Source organism: Canis aureus, chromosome 17, assembly GCF_053574225.1.
Source record: "Canis aureus isolate CA01 chromosome 17, VMU_Caureus_v.1.0, whole genome shotgun sequence".
Classification (NCBI taxonomy): Eukaryota; Metazoa; Chordata; class Mammalia; order Carnivora; family Canidae; genus Canis; species Canis aureus.
Genome location: NC_135627.1, coordinates 15,456,562 through 15,479,728, shown reverse-complemented (window position 1 = coordinate 15,479,728; position 23,167 = coordinate 15,456,562). Strand labels below are relative to the sequence as shown.

The 23,167-nt window shown below is 43.2% G+C and overlaps 1 protein-coding gene across 1 annotated transcript in view; it reads right to left on the bottom strand.

The window, feature by feature from the left end:
- Positions 1–23,167, bottom strand: part of ABCC4 (ATP binding cassette subfamily C member 4 (PEL blood group)) — a 246,477-nt gene that overhangs the window by 182,541 nt on the left and 40,769 nt on the right. Inside the window, exons 2-4 of the mRNA XM_077855182.1 lie at positions 22,053–22,163; positions 21,368–21,491; positions 10,211–10,435 (exon numbers count right to left, since the gene is read on the bottom strand). Coding sequence (XP_077711308.1) covers positions 10,211–10,435; positions 21,368–21,491; positions 22,053–22,163 — 460 coding nt within the window. The remainder of the gene's footprint in view (positions 1–10,210; positions 10,436–21,367; positions 21,492–22,052; positions 22,164–23,167) is intronic.

Here is a 23,167-nt window from a genome sequence, read left to right as displayed (position 1 = left end):
CACATCATGCTCCCTCCTTTAGCGTGGACTCTACTGGGGGTTCTCTCTCTCTCTCCCTGCCCACACTTCCCCCTGTTTGGGCTCTTTCTTTCTAAATAAGTAAGTAAATTAAATCTTAAAAAAAGAAAAAGGTTTCTCTAATAGAACACAAGCAGCAATAACCATAAAAGAAACTGATAAACAGGCCTTCATCAAAACAAAAACATTCCACTCCTCAAAAGTTATTAATAAAACAGAAAGGCATGGGCAGCCCGGGTGGCTCAGCAATTTAGCTCCACCTTCAGCCCAGCCTGGTCCTGGGAACCCGGGATCGAGTCCCATGTCAGGCTCCCTGCATGGAGCCGGCTTCTCCCTCTGCCTGTGTCTTTGCCTCTCTCTCTCTCATGAATAAATAAAATCTTAAAAAAAAAAAAAAAAAAAAAACACACACAGAAAGGCATGCCACTGACTCAAAGAAAATGTGTGCAATTTCTACATCTGGCAAAGAACAAGAATCTTGAATATACAAAACTCGTACAATGCAGTAAGACAAAAACCCCAATGTAAGAAAAAAAGAGAGGGGTCAAATACTTAAGTATTTTACAAAGAAGATACAAGAAGAGTAAAGAAGCACATTCCTAGTCGGAATGTAATCAGGTACCTTCACTATACAGATGAGAAAAATTAATCTTAAAGCAGTTTGCCCAAAGCAAAGGCTAGGAAGAAGAAAACAAGGATTTATGAAAAGCAATGCAACAATATAGTCTGATCAGGTTTACAACCTCCCCTTCTAAAGTTTTTTTTGTAAAGATATTATTTATTTGAGAGAGACAGAGTGCACAAGCAGGGGGAGAAGCAGGCAGAGGGAGAGGGAGAAACAGGCTCCCCGGGTAGAAGGGCTTTGGGACCAAGACCTAAGCAAGACATGGGGCACCCTTGTGGCTCAGTGGATGAGCCTCTGCCTTCAGCTCAGGGCATGATCCTGAGACTCTGCTGGGATCGAGTCCCACATCCGGCTCCCCGCAGGGAACCTGCTTCTCTATCTCTCTGCCCCTCTCTGTATCTCTTATGAATAAATAAAATTAAAAAAAAAAACAAACTATACAACACGTAACCGACTGAAGCACCCAGGCACCCCACCCCAATTAAATTTCATAAATGTCCTCTGTACCATGTACATTACATGACTTATTTTATCCAGTGCTCAACAAACAACCTCATGTGAAGCAAATATTCTTTATTACCATTTTAAAAATCAGGAAACTGAGGGGCCCCTGGGTGGCTCAGTCGGTTAGGCGTTCGACTCTTAATTTCAGCTCAGGTCATGGTCTCAGGGTCAGGATATGGAGTCTCACCGCCAGCCCTGCGCTCGGTGGGGGGTCGGCTTGAGTCTGTGTGTGTGTGTGTGTGTGTGTGTGTGTGTGCGCGCGCGCGCACGCGTGTGTCTCCCTGCCACAGGCTCCGATTAACTAATTAAAACATTAAAGATCATGTAACTGAGACCTTAAGAAATGAATTCACTTCCCTAAAATATTCCTCTTTAGCACATTTCAAAACCGGGATTGGATCTCAAATCTGAATGCTATCAGAGCCCATGCTCACAATCCCTACCCTATCCAGGCCACCGCAGCATCTTCTACAAAGTACTCGGGCACCTGAGTCAACACTTGACTATTCTGTGTATGGGATTCCCAGTACAGATTCTAAGACACCGAAGCCTGATAAACACCAGCATGCTTGAGCTGCAATTTTGAAAGGGATATTGACTACCAAGCAAGGCTGAACTTATGACCCATAAGCTACCCCTCTGTACTGGAAGCTTTTAGTTATAAGACATAATGTAAAAACTGAATATGTATTTGATGACCTAACAGTATCACTTGGCATCTTTTAAAATGACTCCACCCCAATATCTATTATCACAATGCCCAGAGGGATGCCTGGGTGGCTCAGTGGTTGACCTGCCTTCGGCTCAGGTCATGATCCCAGGGTCCTGGGATGGAGTCCTGCATCAGGATCCCTGCAGGGACCCTGCTTCTCCCTCAGCCTGCCTGCCTGCCCCTGCCTCTCTCGTAAATAAATAAATAAATAAATAAATAAATAAATAAATTCATTCATTCATTCATTCATTCATTCATTTTTTTAAAAAAAGGAATGCCTGGGGAGAGGGATCCATCCTCAGTGTTGTTTCAAAAAAATTCCCCACATACATCCACTGTGCACCACAGTCTGGGAACCACTGAGCTATAGCATTCCCTTCCAGTTTGCACTAACCCACCCCCACCCCCTATAAAGTACTTGAGCGCAGAATCCATTCTAGATACTCCTAACTCCCCAGACCAGGAATTTCCCCTTTACGTGAAGATAAATCAGGGCACCTAAGTGGCTGAGTCAGTTCGGCATCTGACTTCAGCTCAGTTCATGATTCCAGAGTCCTAGGATAGAGCCCGGAATGTGGCTCCCTGCTCAGAAGGCAATTTGCTTCTCCCTCTGCCCCTCCCCCTCCACTCATGCTCTGTTTCTCGCTTTCTCTCTCAAATAATAAAAATGTTTTTAAAAATATAATGAAAGAGATCTAAACCAAACAAGCCTCTCCTTCTGTAACTTGCTTTGGGAGTTCAAACTCCTCTAACAACAGAAAACTAAACTTGTACCTGATGGCTCTTCTTACCTCTTCCCTAGCGAACTAGAACACTGACAAATTGCCTCTACAGATTAACTTTTCCCAAAATGCACAGGTCCAACTCAAGTTGATATCGTAAGTAAAAGAAAAACGGAAGGAAAAATATATTTAAAAGAAAGATTTTAGGGGAGCCTGGCTGGTTTGGTTGGTAGAGCAGGCAAATCTTGATCTCAGAATCACTGAATATCTGGAATTCATTATTGTCCAGCCTACACATTAAGCAATGCAGAGTGTCTACACTGACACAAAAGTAGCTTTGAATAAAAATAAAGTTCTGTCCAAGAACTATGGACTTCACAGCATATGGCTGAGAGGCTAACAAACTTTTTATCAACTGCCTTTCCACAGTCTAGGGAGTCCATTCAGAGGAGGTAGAGGGGGGTCTGGTGGACCTGTCCCTTCTCACAGTCAATATTCTCCAGAATTTTTTTTAAAACTCCAGCTGTTTCTACAAAGAGCTGCAGTCTTTACTCAGGAGAAGTTAGCAAGCTAGCTGTGCACCCTGCACAGGCCCCTTCTACTTCCTTCTCAGAGTCTGTAATAAAGAACACCTACCTGATGTCCTGACTGCCAATCTTAAAATACAGCCAAGGAGGAGACAGATCTAGAAAGCAGTAGAATGGCCAAGAGAAGAGACTCTTAAAAGATAGGAAGGAGAAGGGTCCACTCAGAAAAACTGTGAGATCTAAATGATATAGATACAAAAAGCATGCCTTTTTCTCCACAATGCAGAATTCTAAAAATGCAACTACATCACCTAATTAAAAAAAAAAACACCAAAGTAAGTAAAAACATTTCCCTACATCTCCCTGAGATGCACTACATAAATATTAGTAGTAGATTCTCCGTATTTGAGGTAAAGTCACTGTGATCATGAATTAGTGAATTCTAATTGCTCCTAGGGAAAATAGGTTTCATGCCAGCCTTTAATAACATTTTTATCAACTGATCAATATACATATAACTTCAGGTGTTTCTGTTTAAAGACACTGTATATAGTATCCATTGCTGACTCATTAATATTTGACTCACACCAAAAGCACAGTAAGTAACTCCTATCTGAACCCAGCTTATCTAACACAGGCATTTTCTACATAATATGTACCATATTTACTCCAGAAGGCACATCACAGCCTTCCTGTACTCAGGAACACTAAACAGCATTTTAGCATTCTCTGTGGGGCCATTTATAACAGTAAAATCACCAAAAAAAAGCACAAAAGTACAGAAAACAGGCACTAAAATATGAATAGCCCGTGAAAAGAACACTTGTTTACAGTATGGCAGTTGAAACCAGAAGGCAGTGTGTCACCTTGCTTGACCCCAGCTGAGAATATGTACATAAGGTGACTCAAAACTTTAATGACTATGTGCATGCCGACAAATGATGCGAAGGAGTTTCACGTATTGATTTTGGGGTCATACATAAACTTTAGCAAGTAGGCAAATCTGCAAACAGAATCTATGAACAATGAGGATTTATTATATATAAATTCTTGCAAGACAGATCGACAATAAATGATACAAAGAAACTAGGATGTTTAGGATGTTTGCAGTGAGTCCACTCATCTTAGAAGTTCAAAGATTTGTATTTCCCTGAACCCACGTGATGTGGAGCATTTTTTTCATCTGTCACACCAGTCAGAATGACTAGAATTAACAAGACAGGAAACAACAAATGTTGGTGAAGATGCAGAGAAAGGGGAACCCTTTAACACTGTTGGTGGAAATGAAAGCTGGTGCAGTCACTCTGATAAACCTTTTGGAGGTTCCTCAAAAAGTTAAAAAGAACTACCCTATGACTCAGCAATTGCACTACTAGGTATTTACCCCAAAGATACAAATATGGTGATCTAAAGGAGCACCTGCACACCAGTGTTTATAGCAGCAATGCCCACAATAGCCAAACTATGGAAAAGCACAGAGATGTCCATCAACAGATGAATGGATAAAGAAGATATGGTATATATATACAATAGAATATTACTCAGCCATCAGAAATGATGATGGCCTACCATTTACATATAGACATGGATAGAACTGGGCAGCCCGGGTGGCTCAGCGGTTTAGCGCTACCTTCAGTCCAGGGTGTGGTGATCCTGGAGACCTGGGATCGAGTCCCATGTCAGGCTCCCTGCATGGGCCTGCTTCTCCCTCTGCCTGTGTTTCTGCACCTGCCTCTCTCTCTCCCTCTCCCTCCTTCCTTCCCTCCCTCCCTCCCTCCCTGTGTCTCTCATGAATAAATAAATAAAATCTTAAAAAAAAAAAAAAAAAAGACATGGATGGAACTGGAGGGTACTATTATGCTGAGCAAAATAAGCCAATCAGAGACAATTATCATATGGTTTCACTCATATATGGAATTTAAGAAACAGCACAGAGAATCATAGGGAAAGAGAGGAAAAACCCAATGGGAAGTCATCAGAAAGGGAGACACCATGAGAGACTGTTAACTCTGGGAAACAAGCTGAGGGTTGCTGCAGGGGAGGTGGGTGAAGGGATGGGGTAACTGGGTCAGGGGCATTAAGGTGGGCACATTATGTGATGAGCACTGGGTTGTATACACAAGTGATGAACTACTGAATACTAAATCTGAAACTACTGATGTACTGTATGTTGACTAATTGAGTTTGAATTAATAAAAAAGAAAACACTTCCATCATCATGAAAGAAAGGGTGGGGGGAGGGGGGAGAAGTTCAAAGAAAACAAGTACTCTCTCTATCCAAACAATTAAGTTGAGATTTTAGCCAAAATAAAATGTATGGTCCAAATGACCCAATTCTGCAAAGAAGTCTGTCTGTACCAACGAACCAGAAGCAGAGAACAGCATCCATGAACTCAAAAGCTGACAGTTCTGACTTTACCTGGAATTCAGAGCAAAGCAATCATTAAGGTCCAAAACAAGAACTACCGCAGTTCCTCAAACAGGAGACTTCGTCAGGAAACCCAGGGCTAGTCAAGCTTGAAATCTTAAGGAAACAGCTCTGTGCCATATGTGTTATTTAATACAAGAAAATCTGTATCACAGGATAAAACCATCCTCATTACTGAGAATGCCATCCTGTGTGCTCTAGTACTATAGTCCTCTAACATTCAGGCTCGCTTCCACTCAAGCCTGAAGCCAGGTCAGGTTGGCAAAGTTGAGATCCATTTCTACTAGGATGGGGCTGGGGATCATCCTCTGTCTTCAATCTGGGCTCGTCATACCTGAAGCTATCATCTTCCCCCCAAATGGCCCTAACATCGTGTGCTCTGAGCTGGGAAAGTAACCAATGAGATTTGAAGCAGGGCATTTCCTGCTTTTTCTGTGTCCTGGACAAGAACAAAGCAAGAAATTAGCCACTGGTCCCACTGTAGAGGTGAAAGCAACCCATCCTGAGACTATGACCCATGACTGGCAGTGACATTCTAAAATGAGCAAGTACTGGGATGCCTGGGTGGCTCAGTGATTGAGTGCCTGCCTTCAGCTCAAGGCATGGTCCTGGAGACCCAGGATTGAGTCCCACGTCAGGATCCCCTGGGGGAAGCCTGATTCTCCCTCTGTCTATACCTCTGCCTCTCTCTGTGTCTCTCATAATAAATAAAATCTTTTTAAAAAATAAAGTAAGTATAATGTTCAAAACATCACTACAGTGAGGAATCTGTGTTCTTCATGCCAGTCTGTTGACTTTACAAAAAGGCAGCCTGTGTTATTGCAAAATCCCTTAATTTGGTTAAAAAAAAAAAAATTTGAAGTCCTAGAGATTTGAGGAACTTAAATAGATCACCATGGGTTGTTTCAACAGACCACCAACCAGAACCACCAATCCAAACAAAACGTTATAGTTCATAAAAACTCTTCTTCATTTAGTACTCAAATTTAACAGAGAAATGATCAAGTGGGAATGTAAAATGATGCAGCCACTGTGAAAGAGAGTATGGCAGTTCCTCAAAAATATATCTCATTATCCAGCAATTCCACTTTTGCAAATGTACCCAAAAGAACTGTAAGAACCTGAAGAGGTATTTGTGCACCCACATGTTGTTCACAGCAACATTATTCACAATTGCCAAAAACTGGAGACAAATCGCCCAACGCCCACTGACAGGTGAATGGGTAAACAAAACATGGTACCATCCATACAGTGGAATAGTATTCAACTTTAAAAAGGAGTTACAGGGACCCCTGGGTGGCTCAGCAGTTCAGTGTCTACCTTTGGGTCAGATCATGATCCCAGGATCCTGGGATCGAGTCCCACATCGGGCTCCCCACAAGGAGTCTGCTTCTCCCTCTGCCTATGTCTCTGCCTCTGTGTGTGTGTGTGTGTGTCTGTCTGTCTGTCTCATGAACAAATAAATAAAATCTTTAAAAATAAAAACAGGGCAGCCCCAGTGGCGCAGCGGTTTAGCGCTGCCTGCAGCCCAGGGTGTGATCCTGGGGACCCAGGATCGAGTCCCACGTCAGGCTCCCTGCATGGAGCCTGCTTCTCCCTCTGCCTGTGTCTCTGCCTCTCTCTCTCTCGCTCTCTCTGAATAAATAAATAAAATAAATAAATAAATAAATAATAAATAAATAAATAAATAAAATCTTAAAAAAAATAAAAAACAAAAAACAAAGCTCAAAAGCCAGGTGTAGTTTTACCAATGCTGTGCTATGGTAAACAAATGACAAGTCATTTTTATATAGGGTACATCCCATGATATCCTTGAATATTACAGATCCCAACTAGGAATTTAGCAGCTTCTTCCAGTGAGGACACACAACCTCCCAGAACCAGGGATTAGGAGGTAGTGCCTGAGTATAAGGCACAAATGTTCAGAGAGGCCTCTCAGAACTTTGTGGTGCCAGCTTCTGCCTGAAGGAATCAGCCCACCTGTGATGAAAAAGTGTCCTATTTCTTTACCTAGCAAGATTCTAGACACAAGAAAATGCCTGAGGAAATCTGTCTTTCCCACATTTCTGCAATTTCAGGTTCCGCCCATGGTTTAACCCAAACAATTATTTATAAGGGGACAATTCTTTGAGGCTAATCAAGCTAGCAAATTAACACCTTTGGGAGATGTTTACATTCAGGTAAGCTGATACGTCAGATCAGATCAGATTTCCCAAAAGCCTCAGTGGGTTAGAGGAAGAAAAACAGGTGAACTAACTCACCCAGGGCAGCAAAGAGCTTTCTTGGACTGAACCATCACCTCAAACCTGGCTCCCATGTTTAACCTTTTCACAGTAGAGTCCTAGCAAAATTTCCTATTTATTTATGAAAGCTAAGCATGATCTAGCTAATTCATAAAGAAATCGGACTATGCTCCTTAGTAGTATAAGAGACTACAATAGAATAACAAACAGGAGGAGGAGAACAGCAAAGAAGGCGCCTTCACTGGAGCATATAGGCAGTGCTACCATTTCCACATCACAATAGAGGAACTGAAGGTACCCATCACAGCCTACACAGACAGAGAAACCCTCGAGAGTCACACAATTCCAATATTGCTAAGGCTCTGCTCAGAGTAAGATGTGGAGAAGACATCTTGCATTTTTCCAAGAAAAGTATTCACAAGAAACAGAAGCTCCAGACATGTAGCAACTAGGTAAAAGAAGCAATTATTTTACACTTAAATTGTTTGGTTTTAACTTTCCATACGGATTTTTTTTTTTTTTTAAATAAAAATTGCATCTATTGGGGCCCCTGGCTGGCTCAGTTAGAAAAGCATGTGACTCTTGAACTCGGTGTCATAAACTTGAGTCCATACTGGGTGTAAAGATCACTAAAAATAAATAAATAAACTTGAAATATATATATATATATATATTTAAGGTGTACAACATCAAATTTTGATATAGATATACATTGGAAAAGGAGTACTACAGTCAAGCTGATTAACATATCCATCACTTTACATGTTATCCTTTTGAGTGTATGGTGGAAACACTTATGATAGAACTCTCTTAGCAAATTTCAAGTATACAATACAGTTAAAACGAAGTGTTTTTTTGTTTTCAAACCAAACAGCCCAAAGCAAAGAGATATCCAGGATCGAGTTTGTACAAGAGCCCTTCAGCTGTTCTCACTGGTATGTCTGTGGAAAGTCCCTGGTCAAGACACCTGAAATCCTCACTACCTTCCTAACACATAAGACCAGCGTAAACTATGGAAAAATTTTATGGCATTTCTCAATACAAAAACACTGAACACATCAAACTGGGTCTTGTCCTTAAAACTACTATAATGCACACTAAAGAAGATAATCGTGAGTAAAATAGTAACCTGAAGGGAAAGCAATATAAAGTAGAACACAGGTAATCTCCAAACTTACTAAAAACAATGTAACATTTGAAGTTTCATCCCAAACATCAACTATTTTCTTTAATACTAGTAAAAAAAAAAAAAAAAACACCAGGGCACCTGGCTGGTTCAGTGGATTAAGCAACCATCTTCCACTCCAAGCTCCAGTCATGGTCTCAGGGTCCTGGGATGGAGCCCCACATTGGGCTCCCTGCTCTCCCTCTCCCTCTGCCACTACCCTCCCTCAAGCATGTTCAAGCATGAGCTCTCTCTCTCTAATAAATAAATAAACCCTTTTTATTTTATTTATTTATTTATTTATTCATTCATTCATTCATTCATTCATTCATTCGAGACACAGAAAGAGAGGCAGAGACACAGGCAGAGGGAGAAGCAGACTCCTTGTAGGCAGCCCGATGTGGGACTCAATCCCAGATCCCAGGACTCCGGGATCACTCCCTGAGCCGAAGGCAGATGCTTAACTGCTGAGCTGCCCCGGTGTCCCAATAAATAAAATCTTAAAAAAAAAAAAAAAAAAAAGTAACTACAGAACTGGTGAATATGTTTGCAATGGACTCTATATTTTTCCTTAACAATTATATTAAACATAGTTAAGTAGTTCATTTAAATAGTACAATTTTCCCTTTTCTCAAATACAATCTTTTAGATTCAACGTTATACACCCAATTTCACAGAAGGTCACTTATAAAATACAATTTTGATGTACATGAAAGTTTTAATGAACAACAACACAATTTCCACACATACAACTATGAGATTCATGCATGAAAACTCTGGAAATTTGATACACCTAGATCAATTTAATACTTACTTTTTAATTAGATTCCATTACCAATAGAATACTTTGAAAAGCCTGTGCCTAAATGCGATCAAAGGCAGCCTGGACCTGATCTCATAGAAAACTTTCATTGTGTATCGGTAAAGTTCACTTAAAGGAAAAAAAATTAATTCACCCGATATAAAATAAGCTTCTCTGGTAAGGTTTAAATGATTCTAGGAACACCTGGATGGCTCAGATGGTTATATGTCAGACTCCTGATTATGGCTTAGGCCATGATCTCCCGGTCATGAGACCAACCCTGGGTTGGGCTCCACGCTGGGCATGGATTCTCCCTCTCCCTCTGTCCCTCCCACCCCTGCCCTTAAAAAATTAAATAAACAAAAGTTAAGATTCTATTTACAAAATGTTTAATTCATGAACTTTTCCAAAATGTTTCAGCTGCTTCTGGGGAGATATACATGCTGATACTAAATGACACTTACCTTCCGATAAATCATATGGCACATGGCAACTCTTAACCTCATGCCAGCACACTGAACATGATAAAAGTATAAGTGGTGCAGTATGGCGAGAACAAGTGTGCAGGCGGTCAGCACCGTGGCATAGCCGTAGGCTTCGTGCAGAGCCACAGAATCATTAGGGTCCTGGTTTTCAAAATACTTAATAATTTTCCCCAAAAATATGGGCTGGATTACTCTGGTCCCTTCCTAAAGAGAAGAGAGAAAAGCTGTAATTAGAAATACAGGTCATACCAGTTTTTCTTAACACAGCTTTGTTTTTATTACTAGTGTGTTAAAAAGGCATTTTAACAAAGTGCTATGTTCACCACTAATCTCAAAGAAAAACAGAACTACTCTCTTATGTACAATAAGAGATAATAGTTTAACCGTAAGCCAAAATTCTAAGTGCAAAAGCAATAAAGTTTTAGTACATTGTGCTTGGGTACACTGTGGATGCTCAACAAATATTATAGCCTGTGTTTAGAATACATTTGGCAAGTATCAGAGAAGTCTTGGCCTAAGATGAATAAGGAAAAGAAGTGGCAAAAGACAGGTAAAGCATGTGCTTACAGGTGGGCAGCCCCAGCTCACAGCCTACCCATTTCATCTACACTGTCAATGTCCCAGCACAAAGCCAAGTCAAGAATGATTTGCTTATGAGAAGCAAGCTCTTGCAACTCCCTTCTGCATTAAAACAGCCTTGGTAAACTGAGATTGCACAGACACAGATCAAATAAAGAACCCACCACTTTTTCCCAACCCAAAACTCCACATATCAGCAGATCAGAAGAATGAAGTGCTGTCTCCAAATTCTCTTAAAGGAAAAGGACCAGGTTCAAGAGGTTCCCAGGCTCTCAGTGGTAGTGTTGCCTTCGTATGTCTCTACCCGTAGAAGCTGAGTACTAGGTCTTAGAGTCAAAAATTTAACACAACAGAAGGCAAGCTAAAAATAATGCCATCAATGGTTCACCATCAGCTGTATTATTACAGGCATCGGTTTTGAAGAATTTTAACAATCATCTATATCCCAAAGCAAAAAAATTGAAGTCCTACACCAATGTGTTAGGAAGCACTGGGGCTTACCTCTTGAATAAGACTTAGGGAAAGAAATTTTTTACCCTAAAACTAATGGCAAAGAATTGGCAAAGCTTACCCCTCCCTGCCAGATGGCCACTCTACTCCACAAATTACTTCTACCCTTGTAAGGCACCTTCCTCTGGCATCAAGGAATACCAAACAGTCCATGCAAATCCATGTCACCAAAAGCAAACACACAGGCCCTCTGCATCACTTCATCTAATGTCAAAAGTTTGGAGATCTTCCAAGAACTTGACTTTGAAACAAACATTTCCTCTTGGGTAATCTCTCCTTATTAACACAGATATGGCAAACAACCAACAGATTGGCTCTGATACCTCTGTTCTGTCTCTCCCAAGTGAAGAATCCATAACACAAAAGGGCAAGGGAGAGATGCCTGGGTGGCTCAGTGGTTGAGGACCTTCGGCTCAGGGCGTGATCCCAGAATGCTAGCATCAAGTTCCACATCACGCTAACTCCAAGGACCCTGCTTCTCCCACTGCCTGTGTCTCTGCCTCTCTGTGTCTCTCATGAATAAAGTTTTAAAAGGGAGGGAGGCACCAAGGGAACCCAAAAAAACCAAACCTGAAACACAACTAAAATGCATTTTCTTCTAAACCAACTGTTCCCCTTCTGGATATTTTATAGAAAGATGTTGCCATCCCTCAGAGAGGTATGACATGAAACCCCCAACACTGCACACTCCTGCACACACCCGTTTCACAGATGTCCCCGTCAGCCTCACCGCTCAGGAGGTCAGGGCACTTTTTCTCCTACAAGGAAATGATGCTCACTGTAGAAGTAAGATGATCAGATCTCAAGAACACAAAGGCTCACTGTTGTCTGATCAGCATGCCCAATCACTCGTCCCAAGAGTTTATGAAAGCAACCCAAATACAGCGGGCCATAAAACAGACCGTGTATGGGAATACCGAGATGAAAATCTGGAGGCTTACAGAGTGAAGCAAGAACATCACACTGTACACGTGGGCAGTCCCAGCCCAAGTCAGCAGCTCGCCAACCTGGGGCTATCCATCAGGAGACCAGAGATAACACCTGCCATCTCAAACTTGCATCACACTTAGGATCCGGTCTGGGACTCAGGTGTTTGTTGACTGTTCCTCATCTCTCCATTTGAGCCTAAAATGAGCGTTGCTACCGGAAAATATAATCAGACTTACCCATCAGAGAGAAAATGCATAGATGGAGCAAACACAGTGAGAAAGAACACAACCTAACGGAGGGACACTACCACCTAAGCACCTGGATTTTTCTGACAGCACTTTATAATCCATCAAACAAACAGGCTCACAAATGAGTAATGCCAGTCTTAGCCCCTACCTTCCCACTCACCTGTCCATTCTGCATCCTCAACCCCCAAATACTAAGAAATAAAACTGGGAAAATATGTATTATTAAATCTGAAACTAACCATAATTAAAAGTTTCTGGAGAGCAAGGAGCAAGGTCAAAACTTGCTTGATAAAAAAATAAATAAATAAAATAAAATAAAATAAAATTAAATTAAATTAAATAAAATTAAATTAAATTAAATTAAATTAAAATAAATAAAATAAAATAAAATAAAATAAAATAAATTAAAAATAAAAAAAATTAAAAAAAAAAACTTGCTTGAGCAAACACTCCCATCTTTCTCTTTTTTAAGATTTTATTTATTTATTCATGAGAGACACAGAGAGAGAGGCAGAGACACAGGCAGAGGGAGAAGCAGGCTCCAGGCAGGGAGGCCGATGTGGCACTTGATCCCAGGACCCCAGGACTAGGCCCTGGGCTGAAGGCAGGCACTAAACCGCTGAGCCACCCAAGGATCCCCAAACATTCCCATCTTTTGAGAGATGCATAGGCATCTCTGCATAGGCAGGTGAAGATTCTTCCCACAAACCAACTGAGAATACAATCTTTATTATTCCTTCATGGGAATGCTTCTGGATTATGAAATCATAAGGGATTTTTTAGAAGATCCCAATATGATACCACAACCCTCCCTAAGTCAAGGCTCTACCGGAGTTCAATCTTTGAAGCAGGTACTTCAACAGAGTATTTGGAACTCAGCTTCCCAAAAGGACCTGACCTTTAGGCCCTACCTCTTGCTTCCTAAGATAACTTAATTACATGGCTAGATGCCAAAACTTGCATCTACCCCATGTACCTGAAACATTTCTTGCCCAACTCCACCATCCCGGATCCATGAGAAAAAAAAGAAAGCATGGAAAATAGAAATAAGCCATCAAACAAGAAAAAAATGATCAAGTGAAACATAACAGCAAAAGAGTGAGCCTGTTTAGAACAGCCCCTCCCAACTTCCTGCTTTCCCCCTATAAAAGTGTTTGGCAGACTTGCCTCCAGTTTGGTCAGAATGGGCTTGTTCCAGATGGCAACTGTCTCCCATTCCTGAAAAAATCCATGTTTTAAAATACCTGGCAGTTTTTATTTTTAAGGTCAACAGAGGAAAAGCAATGAATGAACACAGAAGAATCAGAATCACCACATTTTACAACCATCTAGTAAATTAATGGATCTTGAGCAACAATCATGAATAGTGCTCCTAACGTCACCCACACAAGAAAGACAAGCAGACAGGATGTCCCTAATAAGCGAGGCACACCACTGGACCTACAAAGTACATCTGCCATGGAGGAGGGAAGAAAAAAATACTGAGTCATGTCAAGCTTCTAAATCTAACCACCAATGTAAGGCTTCCAAAGGAACATGTTAAATGATACAGGGAATAAGGACTAGGCCAAATCCAGACGGTGAGAATCTCCATGGGACAGACAACTTGGTTTCAAGTATTCAATGTGAACATAAAAATAAAACTACAGTTGAGAGGGAATGGAAAGGAACCCATAAACCCTCTATGAACCAAACGCACCTAATTTTGGATACAGATATGAACTGCAAGGGAAAAAATAACTTGAGCACTAGATACTGATGATACCTAATATCACTGTTAATATTGATGCAAATAATGGCACTAGATTATACAGGAGATGGACACCTGGGTGGCTTAGCGGTTTAGTGCCTGCCTTTGGCCCAGGGCGTGATCCTGGGGTCCTGGGACCAAGTCCCACGTCGGGCTCACTGCATAGAGTCTGCTTCTTCCCCTGTCTATGTCTCTGCCTCTGTGTGTGTGTGTGTGTGTGTCTCATGAATAAATAAATAAAATATTAAAAAAAAAAAAAAAGACCTCTCATGAGTGGATAGCCAATGAAGCTGGCCTAGGGTGACATACAAGTGTCATCTGCAGGTGAGGAAAAAGCCATTTCCCTCGACCCTTCTGAGCTCTTGGCTGAGATGCTCTTAATAAAAGAAAGATAAACAGGAGAGAAACAAAAGTTTATCACCAGTAAACCTCCATATACACAGGAGAGCACCAGGAGAACTGCTCAACGCCTAGAGAGGCCAGAGCCTCGATGGAGGCAGGTGGGGGGCAAGGAGGAAGTTTAACAGGAAAAAAGGCAAACAAGGATAAGGCTTCTTGTGCAGATATAAGTCATCTTAAAGTCATCTTCAATTCGTCTTAAAAAGACTTCTCTGTTGATAAGATTTTCCTGTGATTTAAAGCCACCCTTGGCACAAAGAGGAAGATAATTTTATAAAGGAAACCTACATTTGTAAAGATATCTCCCTCTTTGTATATCTGTCCCTTACAGAAGAGTAACTTCCATTGTGTCTACAGAACTTCTGTGACTGATGCTTCTCAAAAATACTCAGCTCAGGGGACGCCTGGGTGGTTCAGTGGTTGAGTGTCTGCCTTCGGCTCAGGGTGTGATCCTGGAGTCCTGGGATGGAGTCCCACATCAGGGTCCCTGCAGGGAGCCTGCTTCTCCCTCTGCCTAGGTCTCTGCCTCTCTCTCTGTGTCTCTCATGAATAAATTAAAAAAAAAAAAATCTTAAAAAAAATATTCAGCGCAGGAAAACCCAGCTGGCTTAACTGGTAGACCATGAGACTCTTGGTCTCAAGCTTGTGAGTTCAGCCCCATATTGGGCATGAAGCCAATTTAAAAAAATTTTTTTTCAATCAGCTCAAAACAATCTGTATCCCAAAGAGGTATATTCTGGGATGGTATATTCTGCAACCCTTCCATCGTATCCTATGTCTGTATTTTTGAAGTGTTCTTAAAAAGCTACAGGGGCAAAGGGGGAAAAACAGTGTATATAAGTATATGAAGCAGGGGCAACTAGGTGGTTCAGTCAGTTAAGTGTCTGCCTTCAGGTCAGGTCATGAGTCCTGGGATAGAGCCCCACATTGGGCTCTCTCCTCTTGGAGAGCCTACTTCTCCCCTCTCCTCCCAGCTTGTGCGCTCTCTCGCGCGCATGCTCTCACTCTCTCTCAGTTGTCAAGATTCTCTTGTGATTTAGGGCCAGGCTTATCTTCTTAGTACAAAGAGGGAGATAAAAAAATAAAATATTAAAAAAAAAAAGTGTATGAAGCAGTTGCTAGGAGCACAGAACTGTTGTCAGAGAAAAAACACCTCCTCTTGGCTCTCTGACCATCATCAGTGGGTGCCCTGGCAGAAGGAGACGACAGGATAGAATGCAAAGAGCACTGGCTTAGCAATCAGAATGTTTTGCTCCAGAAATCAGGTGGGTCACCTACACGTCACCTGACCTATGCCCTCCTCTGCTTCCCTGTCCTTATCCATCGAAATACCTGCCTTGTCTACCTCTGAGGGATCCAAAGACAACTAAATGAGATATAACAGCTCGGTGTCCTAAAGCCAGCATCAAAATATGTATAAACTAAGATCACTCTCATTATACAGGAATCCTAGGAAGAGACCTATTCCATTCTTAATAGCAGGGGCTACTTTCACATAGGGCCTGGAAAACCCATTGCTCCCTTACAAGCAACAAAGGTAGAACAAGAACCCTCTCTTTTTTTTTTTTTTTTTTTTAAAGAACAAAAAATCTTAAAATTGCTCATAAAAGCCAACTTTTCTAGACGGTTCCTTAGGTTTCACTTTTAAGCAGATTTTTTTTAAGGTTTTTTTTTTTTTTTTTTTTTTTTTTTTATGTATTAGACAAAGAGAGGGAGAAAAAGCACAAGCAGGGGCAGCAGCAGCAGGAGAGGGAGAAGCAGACTACCCACTGAGCAGGGAGCCCAACTTGGGGCTCGATTCCAGGACCCCGGGATCATGACCTGAGCTGAAGGCAGACGCTTAACCGACTGAGCTACCCAGGCAACCCACAGATTTTTGTTTTATAATATAACCATTATAATGAATACAATTTCTAAAAAATGAGTCACCCACTTCCCTGCCATCTCAAAGAAAATGGATGAGAAGCATCACCTTTGTTTGTAACTCGGGGTCATCACTGTGGATACAACTGACCTACGGCTCCACACCCAAGAACAGGCAGGGTGTAAGCATCACCTTGTTTGTAACTCGGGGTCATCACTGTGGATACAGCTCCACACCCAAGAACAGGCAGGGTGTACACAGCGGGTCTTTCCTGCAGGTCTCCTGTCAGCTTCCTCATCTCCTTCGTCCTGTCTGGGTCTTGGTGGTTATTCGTGGCCTGCCCTGTCTGCTCCCAGCAGCCACTCCTCAGGCCCCTGGGTGAAGCAGAGGTGAGTGGTGCCTGGAACAGCCTTGGGACATAAATGCAAAGGCCTGGGACAGCCCTCCAACAATCAGCCCTGAGTCGAGGCACAAACTACATGGGAGAAAGCTCAAAGGGTTTTGTTGACTTCTTGCCTATCAGCTGAGTTCTGGCCTGAAGACTTAGACAAACTTGCCTCCCTATAGCCCCTAGACCTGAGAAAAACTCAGCAAAAGTGACCTCAGGCCAAGGCCAGGTCACTGTCCAATGCCGGCAGCCACCTGGGGCCATTTCCGAGGTCACAGGTAGAAGACCTACCACGCAATCACCCCTCCCCTCTCAGGGCAGGGGGACTAAGAGAATTCACATGGTAATATGAGGCCACCCCACTAACACACCAGCAGGCCGAGACAACATCTCTCCCCAGATAAGGCCCCAGATGCTGTGAGGAGGTAGCCTCTGCTGCTGTCTGCCCCATAAAGAGCCTCCATGCTCTTCCTCCCTACCCTCAGGGCTCTGAGCAGGAGGAGACTTGCTCGGTCCCCACCGCATCCCCATGGAAGTACACACGGGGGCCAAGCGTTCCGGGAGCTCACTGGCTGTTTCAATTTGAGTTAGTGTTGGCCTGCAAGAACACTGTGTTCTTGTTTCTGCGAGTCTTATAATCATTCTTCAATTCTCACAGGACTAAGATTTTCACTTCTTTGAAATCCAACCTCCAAAGCCTCACCCTAGCCTGCATCACTCTGCCTCTCCCCACTGGTAGCTGCCAGCAGTGCCCGGGGAAGGCCCTGCCCACGCTTTGGTTGGTAACACTGCACTGCCTAGAAACCACAGAGCCTTAGGCTTTTTACAAAATCCTAAGGCTGAATTTAGATCTTACACTACCTAAAATACAAAGCCCAACACGCAGCAGAAAACGAAGAGCACAAAATGGGAAGCTGCTTCATTAAATCAATCATTAAAGAAGAATTCATCCCACCTAACTCAGTAACTCTCTCACTAATCACTGAATACCCAAAACAGCACCTGAAAGTGATTTTGAACTCTAACAGATCCTTACTAGCTCCACCATGAAAAATCATTTCTAATGTCTCTCAATCAGCAGTGTGTCAACAGGCAAGTCTAGAAAAACAAGGGTATTTGTGTTGGATTTCAGGCCTCTTGCTGCCAGAAAAAAATTCAAGGTTTACTTGTGGTTGAGCTCTAACATCATGGGCTGCCTGAGCTTCCCAGCACCAGGACTAAGTATGAGCCCTCGCCTGTGTTCTCTTCAAGACACGAAGAAGAATGATCACCACGTGTGCTAGTCACCATGCTCATCTGGGCCACTGTGTCTCATTTTGTACTGGAATCACAAAGCTACTGACCTCGTCACAGCATGAAGGATCAAGCAGATGTGTCTTGATCATCTACACCAGATGTGTCTGCTACCAGTACTGTCTGATTCCACCCCAGACTGTCACCGTGCTCTCAGGCCTGCTGCACACCCTGCATATGGGAAAGCACCTCCACACCAGTGACTGACCTAGGGTCCTCAGCTTTTCCCACACCCCCTGGGAGATTCATAGACACCAGCTCTCAGCAGGGAGCCAGAGGCATCTGCTGAGTAACAACAGAGAGAGCTCAGCCTCTGCCAAGATCATCCAAGTCCCATCTGAGACGCCCCTTCATGCAGTCTTCCTGCTGGTCAGTCTCCAGGAGCTCATCTAGAATGGGGTCTTACAAGGGGGATCCCTGGGTGGCTCAGCGGTTTAGCGCCTGCCTTCAGCCCAGGGTGTGATCCTGGAGTCCCGGGATCGAGTCCCATGTCGGGTTCCCGGCATGGGGCCTGCTTCTCCCTCTGCCTGTGTCTCTGCCTCTCTCTCTCTCTCTGTCTCTCTCTCTCTCTCTCTCTGTGTGTGTGTCTCTCATGAATAAATAAATAAAATCTTAAAAAAAAAATAGAATGGGGTCTTACAAATGTGGATGGATGTTTAAGGTCTTAGACACCAGGGAAGCCACAACCACATTTGTGTGGGGACGGTAAAGAGTAGAAGGTGGCTTTCTCAAGGGCTCCTGGTCAATCTAAATATGCCATGCTGTTGCTGCTGTCAACACCCTCATCACTGCCAGCAGCCAAGGGACATCGTCATCTGAGCTCTACCAAAATGCACAGTCCCCAACCAGACTTCCTGTCCAAGGAGTTCTTAGCACACTTATAACTTGTCCCAGGCCAGGTTCAACCTGCATGCGTCTGAGACCCTGAAGTCAAAGTTCTCAAGGAAAGCCCTCCTGATACAGGATGTGCCGTCATGGAGATGATCAGCCTTGGAAGTCGGAGGAGCCACAACTGAGTCTCCACTCTGTCCTTTGTGATTTGTGTCTTTGTGTGACCCCTGGCACACTGTCTAACCACCTGGCACTATGGGGCCTCTTTCTTAAAACGACGATGAAAATAACACACAACACCTGATTTGGCCAAAGGAATAAAAATAATATTACACGTCAAGTTCTTGCAGCAGTTTCTGATAGTTTTCAAGTAGTTATTATTACACTACTACTATTACTACATAACTACCAGTATTGCTGCTGCCACTGCCACCACCACCAAGTATAAGCTGCTGCTGAAACTGCTAATAGTACTATTACCACTGAGCATGAACTACTACTGTTGCTGTTACTACGGCGCATGAGGCTCTGCTGCTAGTAATACTACTGAGTATCAGGCTCTACTGCCCCTACTGCTAACAGCAGCAGTAATATTAGGAACAGTACTGCTGCTGCTAGGAACAATACTACTGAGTATGAGTCTGTATTACTCTTGCTGTTAGCAGTAGTAGTAATACTACTAGTAATAGCATGATTGCTACTACCAAGTATGAGACCTACTGTTGCTGCTGGTACTTAGCAATACCACTACTGAAAATGAGAAACCGGGCAACCTAGTGGCTCAGTAGTTTAGCGTCACCTTCAGCCCAGGGCCTGATCCTGGCGACCCGGGATCAAGTCCCTTATCAGGCTCCCTCCATGGAGCCTGCTTCTGCCTCTGCCTGTGTCTCTCCCCGCCTCCCCCCACATCGCCCCATCTCTCTCATGAATAAATAAAATCTTTAAAAAAAAAAATGAGAAACCACCAGTGCCACTACTACCACGACCCCTGCCACTGCTACTACTGAGCATGAGATCCTACCACCACTGCTGCTACAAATACTAATACTACTGAGGATGAGCCCCCATTTTGCCAGGTACTCTGCTCCCCAGAAACCAACATCCTGAATGAGGCCAGCTTCTATCTCCCAGGACTATCACTATCTATCACTTGTTAGTGGACAGACTCTCTGGTTTTCTCCAGTGATACAGGGCAGGGATCACTTACGTACTGGCTGCCCTTCAAAACAACAGCCTTTTACCCCAGAGCTCCCATCCCACATACAAATCAACCCGCCTACCCATCTCACACCCAACAAAACCCACTCACCACCTTTCTCCACCTAAAAACCACTTTTCACAGCAACTGCAACTTCTCTCCCTACGACTCTCATACACTCACAGGACCACGCATGTCCCTAAGGCCATCTTCAAGTACCACAGAGAGCACAGCCACCCAGGTGGCATACTTCCAGCAGGCCTCAGCCCAGAACGGGTAGAGTCTCACTGGCCCTGTGCCCGGGATAACACTGTCTTACTGGAGGATCTTGACTAAGGCCCATCAGGATAATGGAGGTCACTGACCTCATGGCTTTCTGCCTTTGGGTTTCCATTGCACATCACCCTACAGTAGCTGCAATGTCATACTACCAAAGCCCCACCTTCCAACCAGCAATCCACCCCAATAACCAGGGACAGGAAACCAGAATGGGTGGGCCAGGAATCCTCCGGAATTCATGAGGCCAGAGATCCTCCACAGAGGGGGTTTTGGCTTTAGTACATGTCCTACTGGAAAGGGGGTAGCCCAGAGAAACATGTGCTCTTGAGATCTCTGGCCAGCTCCAGCCCAGACAGGGCCCTGGGGCTCTGTTCCCCTGGAAGGTGAAAGGCAATAAAGCCTTCTGAAGAAAACATTTATCAGATTTCACCTGGTCAAATTAGCTATTATTTGCTAAGCATCTATAAAATGTTCTATATTATTCTGGGTTCTGACCCACATTTACTTCCTCCAAACCAGAGGCACATATTCCTTGAGGTTGTAGAGTCTTCTTTGGGTCAAGGATCACTCTTAGCATTTACAACATTTACTGCGCACCAACAATATCCTCACTCGGCATAAAACTTAATTCTCAGCACCACCCTTCCATATCACAGCCTTTTAATTCATTAGAAGAAAAACAGTAATCCCCCTGAGGTCCACTTAAGTATCTGCCCATTCTGACAATGAATACAACCACTGAGCTACACCATGTATCCTACATGTTTTATCCTCAGATCCTATGCCTCTTTCCCCCAAAAGGGCTGCCTGCCTCAGTACCCATCCCCACACACTGAAATAAAACACACCACATAAGAAAGCTGTTACCTCAATTAGCGTAAAAATTCCCAAAACTAAATAGGATTTCCAGTAACACTTTATGATTGCTTTCGTTAAAGAAGGTTTCCGTGCGTCCGACTTCTCGGCTTTCTGAATTTCTTTATCCCAGTACCTGCAAGGAGAAAAACAAGGCATGGTGAGAAACAGACACCCGACCACAGGGCCAAACAGTGTAGGCAGCAGAGCCAGAGCTCGGGGTTGATTCCAGGGCACTCCATGGCTGCTCCATCAGCTCAGGCTAATTGTTTAAATGGCCCCTGAAAGATGTGTGATGCAGGATCTGAAGCACCAGAAAAACATGTCTTGAGGGGAAAAGTTCCAGTCTCAGGAAACCAGTCGCTGCCAAGCTTTGGTGGATTTACTAGTGCCAAGAGCAGGCCAGGAAGGCAGACACAAGTACAGACAACCTCCTCCAGGGATCCCACCTCTGGGGACGGATCTTGGCATCCAGGGCCTTTGCCACTGGCAACCTCCACTCCACAAAAGCACAGGAAACACGGGGTTTTTTTCCTCAGTCAGAAAAGTAGGCTAAGTTCGGAGACAGCCTGAGAGTAGGTGGGTAACAAACGGAGGTTCCAGGAGGGCCGGGGGAGGCAAAATCCATCCAACCATCAGACACACACTTCAAAATTCTCGTTTCTCCTTACCCTTTTCATTCCTGCCTGTGGCTTACCCTTGCAACTCTTCTCCCAGGTGCTTGGAGCGGTCTTCTGGAAGCACGGAATACATATCATCTTCTTCTAATCTCCGTTTGTGACCAATTTTAAACAAGGGGTTCAACCACCTGTTAAAAATTAAGAGAAAAGCGAAAAGTAACATATCCAAATTATACATCTGTCTAATTAGAATCCTACATTCCAGGGGTTTGTAGGGGTTTGTTTTTAAAAAAAGCAAAGTGTAAGAAAAAAAAACCCAAAGTCTAAAAGACAAAATACCATATGATTTCACTTATATGTGGAATCTAAAAACACAATGAACAAACAAAAAGCGGAAACAGACCCATAAATACAAAGAACTGATGTTGCCAGAGGGAAGGGACAGGGGATGTATGAAAAGGGTTGGCGGTCCAGGCTTCCAGTTATGGGATGAAAGCCACAGCATCCAGAACAGAGTCAGTGGTTTTATAACAGTGGTGTGTGGTGACACAGAAAGCAGCCACATGCCACAGCAAAACCCACAGAGTTGTCGAAATACAATGTTGTATATCTGAAACTAACATGACATCGTATGACAATTATAGTTCAATTTTTTGGAAGTCTCCATTTTAAATGTAAAGATATATAGGTAGGACATACACACACAGTTCTATCCACTGAGATGCCCCAGGAAGCAGGGACATACAGCAGCAAAAAGCATCCCTGTGCTCAGATTTGGGAGGTTTTCAGGTTTTGTTTTCTTTTGTTTTTTTACAATACACAGTTACAAAAATTGTTTTTCTTATGACGAGAACTTTTAAAAGCTACCCTCTTAGCAACTTTTAATTATGGAATACAGCATTACTGACTATAGTCGCCATGTAGCCCAAGGCATCACTGGGACTTCCTGTCCCCTTCACCCAGATCTGGGAGTTTCAATATCTTTCTTCCCTAAAAGGAACCAGGTCTCCTAGAAGAAATGTCTGATTTGAGGTTGGGTCAGTTTAAGGATGCACCTGACAATTACCTTTACTGTAATTTAAATGCCTGACATAGGGCAGCCCCAGTGGCGCAGCAGTTTAGCGCTGCCTGCAGCCCAGGGTGTGATCCTGAAGACCCTGGATCGAGTCCCACATCAGGCTCCCTGCATGGA